The following is an 11,035-nucleotide window of genomic DNA, read 5'->3' as shown; positions in this document are numbered from 1 at the left end:
ATTTTACCTGCTCTGGATCTGCAAACACATCAAAAACGAATGCAAATGCCTGGGACGCACTGAAAGCCCATGCTAAACTATTAAAATATGTTTTTTTAAAGCCAAAAACGCATCTAAAAGACTAGCGTGCATGTGCAGAAACCTGACTGGATCTGCTCTGCATTTGGTGTGAACAAGGCCTCAAGTTCATGTTGCTGGATTTTATCCGCGACGCTGCCGTCCAAACTCTTCACATTTATCCCTTCGCTTCAAGCCAGAACAGCATTTCTGAAGTTGTTGGACTTCTCCTACAGTGGTACATGTATTCAGTTTTGTAGCTGACGGGGTTGACATTATCTAAGAGGCCGGGTGGAGATTAGAGAACAGTATTCTTCTGTTCCAGTGTTTAGGTAACTGCTGCTTATCCTGCTTGGGCGCTGTGACGAGTCAGAGTTGTCTTGGTGGGAGTCATTTCTTATTTCACTGAATGCTCCTGGTTTCTGAAGTGAGAACATTTTAAACCATGGAGTAAAGATGTCCGCTTCGGGGGCTGCATGGTGGTTATCGGAGTGCAACTTCATGACTAGACATTAGATATCTGGGAGGGTGAGTGTGCAGAGGGAAGATGTATAATGTCCTTTTTCTTGATTTGTTTTTACAGTGTCTCTCCTCCCTTATCCATCTGCTTGTACTGGACTTGTAAAGTTGCTGTCCATCTTTGGCCGCCAACCAGACCGCCATGTCGGGACCTGTGCCAAGCCGGGCCCGTGTCTACACGGATGTTAACACACACAGACCTCGGGAGTATTGGGACTACGAGTCACATGTTGTAGAATGGGGGTGAGTAGCATTTGTGACAAGTTCCTGTATTCTGGAGCCAGTTTAAAAGGGGGTTCTTAAAGCAACCCTTACTTCGCATTACTGTTTACGAGTTTCTACTAGTTCTAGGAGCCAGAATGCAGTGAGCTGAAAATATTGCAAGTGGCAAACCTTTAGGATCTTTTTGTCACCTTGATGTAAATAACTAAGCCTGGCTACTAGTTGGCTCTGTCTGGCTCATTAATTCTCTTATTGGTCATTGCTATTAGTCATGGAGGTGAATGATCCCTGGCTATGTAAAAGTATTTCCCTGCACTAGGCTGGGGAGTCATAGCTTTCCTTGTTGCACTGCTTATTGCTTTCAGGCCAACACTGGGAACACACTTGCAGTAGCATAGAGTACGGGCAAGATTTCTTTAATATTTGGCTGCTTTTTCTAGAAGCCAGCGGGTGGGACAATGCGGAGGATATGAGCTGTGAGTCTTTTTCTTATCACAATTACAAATTGTCTAAACTGAATAGCAAATCTTTTGAGGGGGGTGCAGTTCCCGTGTATCTGATTCCTGTATGTATCTCTAATGCGGGAGTTCAGCTTTAACCAGAATCTTCCTGTTAGATGACCAGGGTCATTAAACGCATTGTAGTTCAGAGTCCCTGATCTGATAACGCTGTGGTGCTTCCATTACTGGGAACAGGATTGATAGCTGACTACCAGGGCAAAAGTCCTGACTAGATTCATTGCTGTATTGAATAGATAAAGAGCAATGAGTGCCGACCTGAACTAATGGCTTATTTCAATATTACAGGAACCAGGATGACTACCAACTGGTGAGAAAACTTGGTCGGGGCAAATACAGTGAAGTCTTCGAAGCCATCAACATTACCAATAATGAGAAAGTTGTGGTTAAAATTCTCAAGGTCAGTAGCGCTGTACATTTTCTGCAAAGCATTGTACACATTCTCTAATGTCGGCGAACACGGTCCTTCATCAGATTTGGGTAAATTTGCAGGCGTTTTAAGTGCATCTCCAGCAAAAGGTTTTCTCAGCCGATTGGTTCGATTTTGTTTTTGAGGAGGCCAAGTCCTGCATCGGGTTTTTATTGCTTTTTGAAATAAACCAAATAAACTTTGTCACACCAACATAATCGAAACCTATTTTTATGCAAATATATAGGTCCCCGCTATCCCATAAAAACCTTTAAAGTCCAAATACAGATGCAGCTGGGAAAATACAACACCCTTTGATTAAAAAATGATATGCAATATATTTGTATTCTTCTAGAAGACTTGGTTGCACAACCATGAATAAAGTTATATATTATTATTTAAAATATATTAGTGATGCACCGATATATCGGCCGAAAATTGCACTTTACTTTGGCCGATACAGCGGCGCATCCCTGCTTTTGTTCCTCCCTGCTGGGCGCTGCTCTGTTTCCCAGCGGGGAGCAAAGAAAGTGACAGGCGGCCGAGCGCTACGGGAGGAGAGCGCTGTGAGCGGCCAGCGTCTCTCCTCCCACACCGCTCAGCCTCCTATCACCACAATCCGGCAGAGCGGTGTGTGGACGGAGACAGCCCGCGCTGTCACAGAAGGCTGAGCTCTCCTCCCCCCACCGCTCGTTCTGCCTCCTGTGACAGCTGTCAGGATGGAGAGCGGGTAAGCAGTCAGTGATCGCTGAGTGTTTGTAGATAATTGAGGACATAGTATGGTTACTATATCCCCAATTATGAATGAATGGGAAGTGATCTACATCACCTCCTGTTCATTCATAGTTGGGGTTATAGTAAACACACAATGTCCTCATGTTATCAATGAACAGGAAAACTCAGTGCAGTATTCCTGTTCATTGATAACAGGGGATTCAGAAAGAGATTGAGGACTCTGTTCACAATCTCTTTTTCTATTTTAAAAGGTAAATATCAGGGGTCTGTTTAGACCCCCAACATTTCCCCCAAACCCCTAAAAGTAAAGTAAAAAATAAAAGTAAATAAAAAATGAATCCAGAAATAAAAATGAATATAAAAAAACTTTGTCCTCTGGCTGTGGGGAAATGATAAATCCCATCATGCATCTTCTTCTGGAAGTCATTCCTGTTGCTCGGGGGTGCGTGTCGGTGGCTGTCAGTTTTGCAATGTATTATGGGATTTGTAGTTTCATCACAGCTGGAGCGTTGAGTGTGGCTACTCCTGATATATACTGACATCTGGGGGGTAAAACGATCTACAGAAGAAGTTACCTGCAGCCACTTTGTCTACATGTAATGCTACGAGTGTGCATGAGAATCAGGATCACTGAGATGTAACACACAATGTAGAAAGTTGTAGCATGTTATGTAAGAGGCGGTCCCTCAGCAAACTAAATGGCATCCAGTTATGGTTTACATCTACTAGAGAAAAGTACCTGTCTTGTGCACTGTGTATATATGTACTGAATCAGCTGCTTCTCCTCGGCCCACGATTGTTCATTACCCCAGCTAACACCTTTCCTCTTCACCTTTCTATTTATAGCCTGTGAAGAAGAAGAAAATTAAGCGTGAAATCAAGATTCTGGAGAATTTGCGAGGCGGACCCAACATCATCACACTGGCTGACATAGTGAAAGATCCTGTGGTGAGCCGTCTTATCACTTCCCAACATTCCTGCATGTGGGCTGCTGATCCCGTTCATCTTTGTAACTCCCTGATTGTTGTGTTTCTTACAGTCCAGAACGCCGGCGCTGGTATTTGAACATGTTAACAACACAGATTTTAAGGTAAGACTCTAACTATGTCTGCCCAGGAGTACTCATCTTGAGTTACTGTTTATATTTACCTAAAAGTTTAAAGCTGAACTCTGGGATAAGCAAATATTCTTGAAATACAAGTCATGTATTTTTCCTTGAATCTCGGTGAGCTTTGTATATTCCTGATCTATTTAGTAATCCAGTGTGACTCTTAGATCTTCCTGTAATAAAGACCGCTCACTGCTGCGCTCTCCTTGTGAAGGGTGACTGGTCTTGTCTCCGCCCCCTCCTGTAATAAAGACCGCTCACTGCTGCGCTCTCCTTGTGAAGGGTGACTGGTCTTGTCTCCGCCCCCTCCTGTAGTTTTTTGCAGGCATTCACTGCTGCGCTCTCCTTGTGAAGGGTGACTGGTCTTGTCTCCGCCCCCTCCTGTAATAAAGACCGCTCACTGCTGCTCTCTCCTTCTGCAGGGTGACTGGTCTTGTCTCCTTCCCTTCCTGTAGTTTTTTGCAGGCAGCCTGTGGATTGGTGGACCTATTGGGTCCCTCCAACATTTCTGCTCTGCACAAGTTATGTGCTGTCACTGCTACTTTTTATTATGGTAATTGGTTTTACAGAGGTGTTTGGGACACAAAGTGGATTTTATATCCTTTGTGATTAAGGAGTATATTAAAATTCGTCTTGGAGCCCGGAGTTCAGTGTTAATAGATGGGACTTTTGAGGTGCTTTCTGTATTTCAGTGGCATTTTGTATGCAGTTTTAGTTTTTGCTGACATTGCTGCTAGGAAAGTGATGAGATAAAAGCCACAAGCATCTGATTGAAGTCAGTCTGAGCAGACTTGAACCGAGAGAGGGGAGCAGAGAATGCAGCACATCTTTTTGTACTTGTATCACAACTGTGTGCTGAAGCAAAGCTTTTTTTTTTAAAGCAAGCCTTGGTATAGCCATTAAAGTGAGGATTGCACACTGGCAAACCAAGAACTGTAGGCCACCCCATGATAACCTCTCCTATTCCCAGCATGCCTCAGTTTTATGCCCTGGGAGGAGACATATGTTTCTTGCGCTCTGCTGTGTCAACTTTAAACCATGGGTCTCAAATCTCTGGCCCTCCAGCTGTGGTGGAACTACAAATCCCATGAGGCATTGTAAGATTCTCAGTCACAGACATGACTCCCGAAGAGATGCATCATGGGATTTGTAGTTTCACCACAGCTGGAGGGCCGGAGGTTTGCTACCCCTGCTCTGAACTCTTTGCAGCTCTTCTATTTTGGAGATGGAACCCCCTTGCAAGGTTTTTACTACTAACTTTTTCTTAAGAAAAATAGGTTTGGGCCGGAAATATTTTTACATATTCTAGAGAAATGCTTTGACTTTTCATAATCATTATACTAACCAGCTTTTTTCGATTCATATCCACAGCAGTTATATCAAACTCTAACAGATTACGACATTAGGTTCTATATGTATGAAATATTAAAGGTATGTATAGCACTTTGTAAACTTCTTTCTGTCTGGTGTTCCTGTGGTGATGGTCAGTGTTGTAGTGAGACACAAATTAGGAAGTGTGTGTGTGTGTTCACAGTGTAACCTTCCAGCCTTATAAATGGGTCACTTAAAATATTTATATTGGATTTGTAAAAAATATCGCTCTATCTTGCTTGCCTCCATGGCATGCTGTACCGATCTGCGGTGGGGCTGGGGCACTAACATTAAAAATGTCATGGCAGCGCAGGTACAGAAAGCAAAGAAATCGTCTCTAGCTAGTTTGCGTATTGGCATCCAAGCCAGCTGAAATCAAGGCACAAATTGGCAATCTTAACAGTGCTGCTGTTAAAGAAGTTTGGTTAATTGGGGCCCTTAAATGCTTTGAACTGTTAATTGTTTTATTAAAAATGATACTTCCGGTATCAGCCTGGCAGCGAGTCATTACACTCTGCCCGGCTTCCTGATTGGTCGGGAAGCCGGCTCCATGCTCCCTCGTCACTTGCAAGTCACGAGTACTCGCGGAAATACTCTGCACCGATACTAGTATCAGTGCATCCTTAGTTTTTGTTGTTTTAATATGCATAAGTAGTATTTATACTGTGATAGGAAGGAATAACAACATGCTGCACATTCCATACGTTTGCTCTGCTGTTCCTTTCAGGCCCTGGATTATTGTCACAGTATGGGTATCATGCACAGGGACGTGAAGCCTCATAATGTTATGATTGATCACGAGCACAGAAAGGTATGTGACAACTGCCGAATATACCAGGAACTTCCCCACCATAAAGAAAACCTTGTTAATGTTTATTTCTCTCCCCCTCCAGCTCCGACTAATAGATTGGGGTCTGGCAGAATTCTATCACCCGGGCCAGGAATACAACGTGAGAGTCGCCTCCAGATACTTCAAAGGGCCAGAGCTGCTTGTGGATTATCAGGTGAGACTGTCTTGCTGGCTGCCTTGTTTTGGGGGGTGTTCTCAAACCTGTTGGGGTGGTTGTTTGCTAGACCTCCAGTTTGCTATTTGTTCTCATTGTGATAACTTGTGTGTTGCAGATGTACGATTACAGTCTAGATATGTGGAGCTTGGGCTGTATGCTAGCCAGCATGATCTTCAGAAAGGAGCCATTTTTCCACGGTCACGATAACTATGATCAGGTGAGTCCCTTGCAGCCATTGATGCATCAAAATACTTGAACATAACTGTGGTTACCTATGAGAGAAAATGAATTCCCTGCAGAACAGTTGCCTGTGTTCTCTGTTTAGTTTTGTTAAATGATTGTGTGATTGGGCCCTTACAATTGCAGCAGCATGTTTGCTCTTTGCTAGCAATCTAACAATGTTTTCTTTCTTAGCTGGTGAGAATAGCCAAAGTCCTGGGGACAGAAGATCTGTATGATTACATTGATAAGTACAATATTGAACTGGATCCTCGCTTCAATGACATTTTGGGCAGGTAAGAACTTATGTTTTTTCTTAAACGCCGTGTCATAGCAGAGCTAATGTTCCTCAGTTTTGCTGCACCTGGGAGATGCTTCCAAATGCTGGTAAATGAGAACCTGCCAATAGAAAGCCAGGGATAATATGATGTAGCTGGCTGCAGTGAGACACCAGTACCTTTTTAGTATAATTCAGTTTCAGAAAGCCTGCTAAACCCTCCGTACCCAAGTTTTACCTATTTTACAGCTGGTTTTGGCTCGGGGATAGTTCACACCAGCCACGATGCGTTCCGGCACGATTCTGGACGGAACGCACTGGATCACATTGCGGCTGGCTCACTTTGTTGTGGGTGCAAGCACTATTCTTCTGACCAGAACGCAGGCATTGATGTGACTTGTTACCATACGCTCCCTCACACCCCACAACAAAGTGAGCCGGCCGCACTGTGATCCAGTGTGTTCCACACAGAATTGGGCCGGAACGCACTGTGGCTGGTGTGAACTAGCCCTAAAGGCTTCAATTTTCAAGGTAGACTCAATGGCCATACTTTGGGTGAAACCAAGGGATAGTGTTGGCCGTAGGAGCCCTTTCCTCTGTCTGCATGGTTGCTGCCCTAGACATGTGATTGGCTGTGTCTGCACCTGGCCTGGTAGATGGAGAGGGTTCCTGATACTTTTGGTACAGTGTGGTTAGTGTGGAAAATGCAGTGCAGGCACCTCATTGACTTTTAGGAAGATATCCTGTTGCGTTTTGGTATTGGAGGGCATGTGTCTAAATGCGAAGTATAGGCAACGTGTGCATGCTGCAAGCATGCTTGGGGGCTGAATCCCAGCTGTGACAGTCCAGTTTAGACACCTTTTGCCCGGTACAATACAGACATGTAAATTTATACCAGTTCCAGGGACGGGTTCACAGCCATGGATTTGATTGCATCCCTCTCAAACATTGCTCTGTTCTTTTCATTCTCCAGACATTCCCGTAAGCGGTGGGAGCGCTTTGTGCACAGTGAGAATCAGCACTTGGTCAGTCCAGAGGCTCTGGATTTCCTCGACAAACTGCTTCGATACGATCACCAGACACGACTGACTGCTCGTGAAGCCATGGACCACCCATACTTCTGTATGTATCATTCCCATCTCCCACCAGCCTGTCTTTATTGGCCTGGCCAAGGGTGACCTCTCATGCCATGTTTTGCCTTCCAGATCCCATTGTGAAGGACCAGTCTCGGATGGGCACTTCTAACATGCCCAGCGGCAGCACCCCAGTCAGTAGCGCCAGTATGATGTCAGGTCAGTCCCAGCCCAAGTCCAGTGTCCGTGACAAGTCAGGTCAGTCCTTGGCAGGTGTAGCATGGCTCCCTCTGGTGGTGGTGGTTCCTTGTATTGGGATGATCACACTATCAATGTGCACTTTCATTATACCGGTGTAATGAGACTCATTCTATAGATTGATGATTGATTGCTTTACAAACCTATTGACCAAGTTATAGGCTATTTAGCATGCGGGTGAGACGATTGTGATAAACCACAACTAGAAACCCTATAACACTTCACTATATCTACATCTCCAGTGTTTGCTATTTCTTCAGACTTTTCAGGCTTCTGTCATTTAAAGGGACACAATCCAAACAATATTGGTATAAAGTATAAAAAAATAATCCTTTTATAGCCATCAGTCTGCCATGCCTCAGCACAAAAGTCTGGACGCATTGTAACCCACAGATCTGAACATAGGAGGATAGTGTGTGTATATTAAATCTTACCACATATACTCCACCCATTTATTTCCTTAGACATCATTTTTATTATCACGCTGCTTGAATAGGTATATCCTTGTATAAAAGTAGGTGGTGGCTGGCTTTTATATGGTTTTTATATATGTATTTAATGGTAAGGTCTGAGTTCCTGAAATAGAATACACAACACCATTAGGTACACACTTGGTGGATGATAATCACAATAGATGAAAGTGAATCAGTAATAATTGCTGTGATTTTTCTTCGTCGTGTTCTAAGCACATTTCAATTTGTTGCAATTGTATTGGGTTTTTTTCCATTGTGTTTTTTGGTGTCATTTGAGGGCTCAAGGGCAAGACAAAATTTATATTTAAAGGACTCAAATGGGCTGAGCTCATTAAAAGGATTAAAGTGCACAAACCCCGCCGATTGGGATCCATATTGCACCTCTTACATTGAAGTGAACGTAAGAGCAGAACATAGCTCTCAAATTGTACGCTGTAGTCTCTCTTCACTGACGCGCGCGCACACGCGTATATATCCGAGAGATGTCCTCTGACCAGCAGTGCTGCGATGGAACGTGGAGCCGGCTTCCCGGCCAACCAGAAAGCCGAGTGGCGGGTTATGAGACTCAATTGGCTTTGACCGGTTTTCTATCGAAAGCTCCAACTCCTCCAGTTCTACAACGACATGACTTAGAACTAAGAGGTTTGGCCGAGAAGGCTGTACTGCGGCATTTCCCTATACACATACTACGCAGCAATAGAGTATTTTAAATGAACTGGGGTTAGACTAATCCAGCATGTTAATCTGAGTTGCACCCCTCAAGCGGCGGCCATATTGAGTGGGGCAACTCAGATGAATAACGTGCTGGATTAGTGTGACCCTAGTATATTGTAATACTTTATTGCTGTGTACTATGTGTATAGAGAAATGCCGCAGTACAGCCTTCTCGGCCAAACCTCTTCTAAGTAAACCGGAAGTCAGATGGTTGGAGATCTCGAGGAGTTGGAACTTTTGATGGTATGTTCTGGTAAAGTGTACAATCCCAAACTTACAGATCGTGTTGCAACACTTGAGGTCTTATTTAGCAATACAAGTAGAAAAGCACAATCTGTAAATTGAGGGATTGTACTCTCCCAGAACATAGCTCGGTGCCAGCTCAGGTGTCCCTCTGTCATTGCAGAACCCGCTGCTGGTTTTCTCTATTTGCATGTGTGTAAATCCTCAATGGAAATTCTAACACGCCCTTTCTTTTCTCTCTCTCGTCCCCTTCTCTTCCCAGGGATTTCCACGGTGCCAACTCCCTCAGCTCTGGGTTCTCTAGCTGGATCACCAGTCATCTCTGCAACCAACACCCTCGGGACGCCCGTCGCAGCCACTGCCGGAGCCCCCCAGTAGGGTGTTCCTGTCCTGGCGCTTTGTCAGGAAGAGGGCAAGCAGATCCGGAAGAAGAAAAAAAAAAAAAAAATAAAAAAAAAAAAAAATAAAAAAAAAAAAAAATAAAAAAAAAAAAAAATAAAAAAAAAAAAAAATAAAAAAAAAAAAAAATAAAAAAAAAAAAAAATAAAAAAAAAAAAAAATAAAAAAAAAAAAAAATAAAAAAAAAAAAAAATAAAAAAAAAAAAAAATAAAAAAAAAAAAAAATAAAAAAAAAAAAAAATAAAAAAAAAAAAAAATAAAAAAAAAAAAAAATAAAAAAAAAAAAAAATAAAAAAAAAAAAAAATAAAAAAAAAAAAAAATAAAAAAAAAAAAAAATAAAAAAAAAAAAAAATAAAAAAAAAAAAAAATAAAAAAAAAAAAAAATAAAAAAAAAAAAAAATAAAAAAAAAAAAAAATAAAAAAAAAAAAAAATAAAAAAAAAAAAAAATAAAAAAAAAAAAAAATAAAAAAAAAAAAAAATAAAAAAAAAAAAAAATAAAAAAAAAAAAAAATAAAAAAAAAAAAAAATACCAAAAAAAAATTCAGCCTATAATATTTTTTTTTTTATTTTTGTTATGACGCCTGTTCACAGGTGGTACTCATGTCTCTGGGCCGTGGATCCTGGACTTGGCCCTCTCCAATATTTCCCTGGATGTTTCATGGTTTATCTTTTTTGCTTCATTGTTCTGTTCATACCCCCTTCCTCCTTGCCCTGTCTCTGTCTTCTGCTGCAGAGGGAGGGGCGAGGGACAGTTTTTGCCATGTACCTTAATCCTCCTGGCTGGACTTTGCTGTGACTCGGCAATCATTTTGCCTCTGCATGGTTTCTCTTCACTTCTCTTTTTTTAAAAAATTCCAGGCAGGTCTGCAACAGCCTTCCGTTTCAGTGTTGCGCCTTCGTTTTTGATATATACCCAAAAATATTTGTATGATACCGCCACGCGTAAATGGTTGAGGCCGCCATCCTGCTGGACTCATGTTGCTGGTTCCTGTTATTAGTTCATAGAGGGAACCACGCAAAGGTCACAATATGGCAGCCTCCGCTATATATGGTGTGACTGGTACAAGTTCTTCATTAAAAAGAGCCTCTAGATTCTATTCCTTTTCTGTAGACAGCTGTACCATAGAGCGGAGGGAAGCCATGTTTTGTTTTGATGGCGTATTCATCAGCCAGCACGATACAGCGACGGGGAATAAGGCGATTTCCTGTTTGCTTCAGTAGTAGCTGGCGTGCCAGATGAGACGCTTGTTGGCTCTTCCTGTGCTCTTTCCAAAGAGAAAGTTGTCCGATTGGAAAAAGAATGCTGCCCAGGGAGGCGTACAATACATTTCTGGATATATACAAGTTTATTACATTTTGTTTTCCTTTTTTAATCTTTTTTTATTTTTTGTTGGGGGGGGGGGGGGGGGTAAACACACTTTTTTACATACA

At 42.3% G+C, this 11,035-nt stretch overlaps 1 protein-coding gene across 3 annotated transcripts; it reads left to right on the top strand.

The window, feature by feature from the left end:
• The first annotated feature begins 642 nt into the window (after positions 1–642).
• CSNK2A1 (casein kinase 2 alpha 1) lies at positions 643–9,646 on the top strand. Of its 3 annotated transcripts, none has more exons than XM_018556388.1 (12): positions 643–819; positions 1,605–1,716; positions 3,307–3,408; positions 3,500–3,550; positions 4,940–4,999; positions 5,667–5,750; positions 5,833–5,943; positions 6,062–6,163; positions 6,361–6,461; positions 7,416–7,564; positions 7,648–7,773; positions 9,466–9,646. In XM_018556388.1, the coding sequence occupies exons 1-12, from the start codon at positions 719–721 to the stop codon at positions 9,579–9,581; spliced, it is 1,215 nt and encodes a 404-aa protein (XP_018411890.1). In that variant the 5' UTR covers positions 643–718; the 3' UTR covers positions 9,582–9,646. The 3 variants fall into 3 exon arrangements, with proteins under 3 accessions (XP_018411890.1, XP_018411891.1, XP_018411892.1); XM_018556389.1 differs by having other exon boundaries at positions 719–819; positions 7,648–7,734; XM_018556390.1 differs by having other exon boundaries at positions 719–819; positions 7,648–7,761; positions 9,493–9,646.
• The last annotated feature ends 1,389 nt before the right edge of the window (positions 9,647–11,035 follow it).

The sequence above is a fragment of the Nanorana parkeri genome, unplaced genomic scaffold (assembly GCF_000935625.1).
Source record: "Nanorana parkeri isolate BGI_ZX_2015 unplaced genomic scaffold, ASM93562v1 scaffold237, whole genome shotgun sequence".
In the NCBI taxonomy this organism is placed as follows: Eukaryota; Metazoa; Chordata; class Amphibia; order Anura; family Dicroglossidae; genus Nanorana; species Nanorana parkeri.
The sequence above is the reverse complement of the archived record's forward strand: the minus strand, read 5'-3'. Positions and strand labels throughout refer to the sequence as shown.

Bases quoted from the DNA above. Each gene is read 5' to 3' on its own strand.
- CSNK2A1 (XM_018556388.1), top strand. From the start codon at position 719: ATGTCGGGACCTGTGCCAAGCCGGGCCCGTGTCTACACGGATGTTAAC. The intron at 3,409-3,499 runs GTGAGCCGTCTT...TGTTTCTTACAG, and splicing joins ACATAGTGAAAGATCCTGTG to TCCAGAACGCCGGCGCTGGT. The intron at 6,164-6,360 runs GTGAGTCCCTTG...TTTCTTTCTTAG, and splicing joins GTCACGATAACTATGATCAG to CTGGTGAGAATAGCCAAAGT.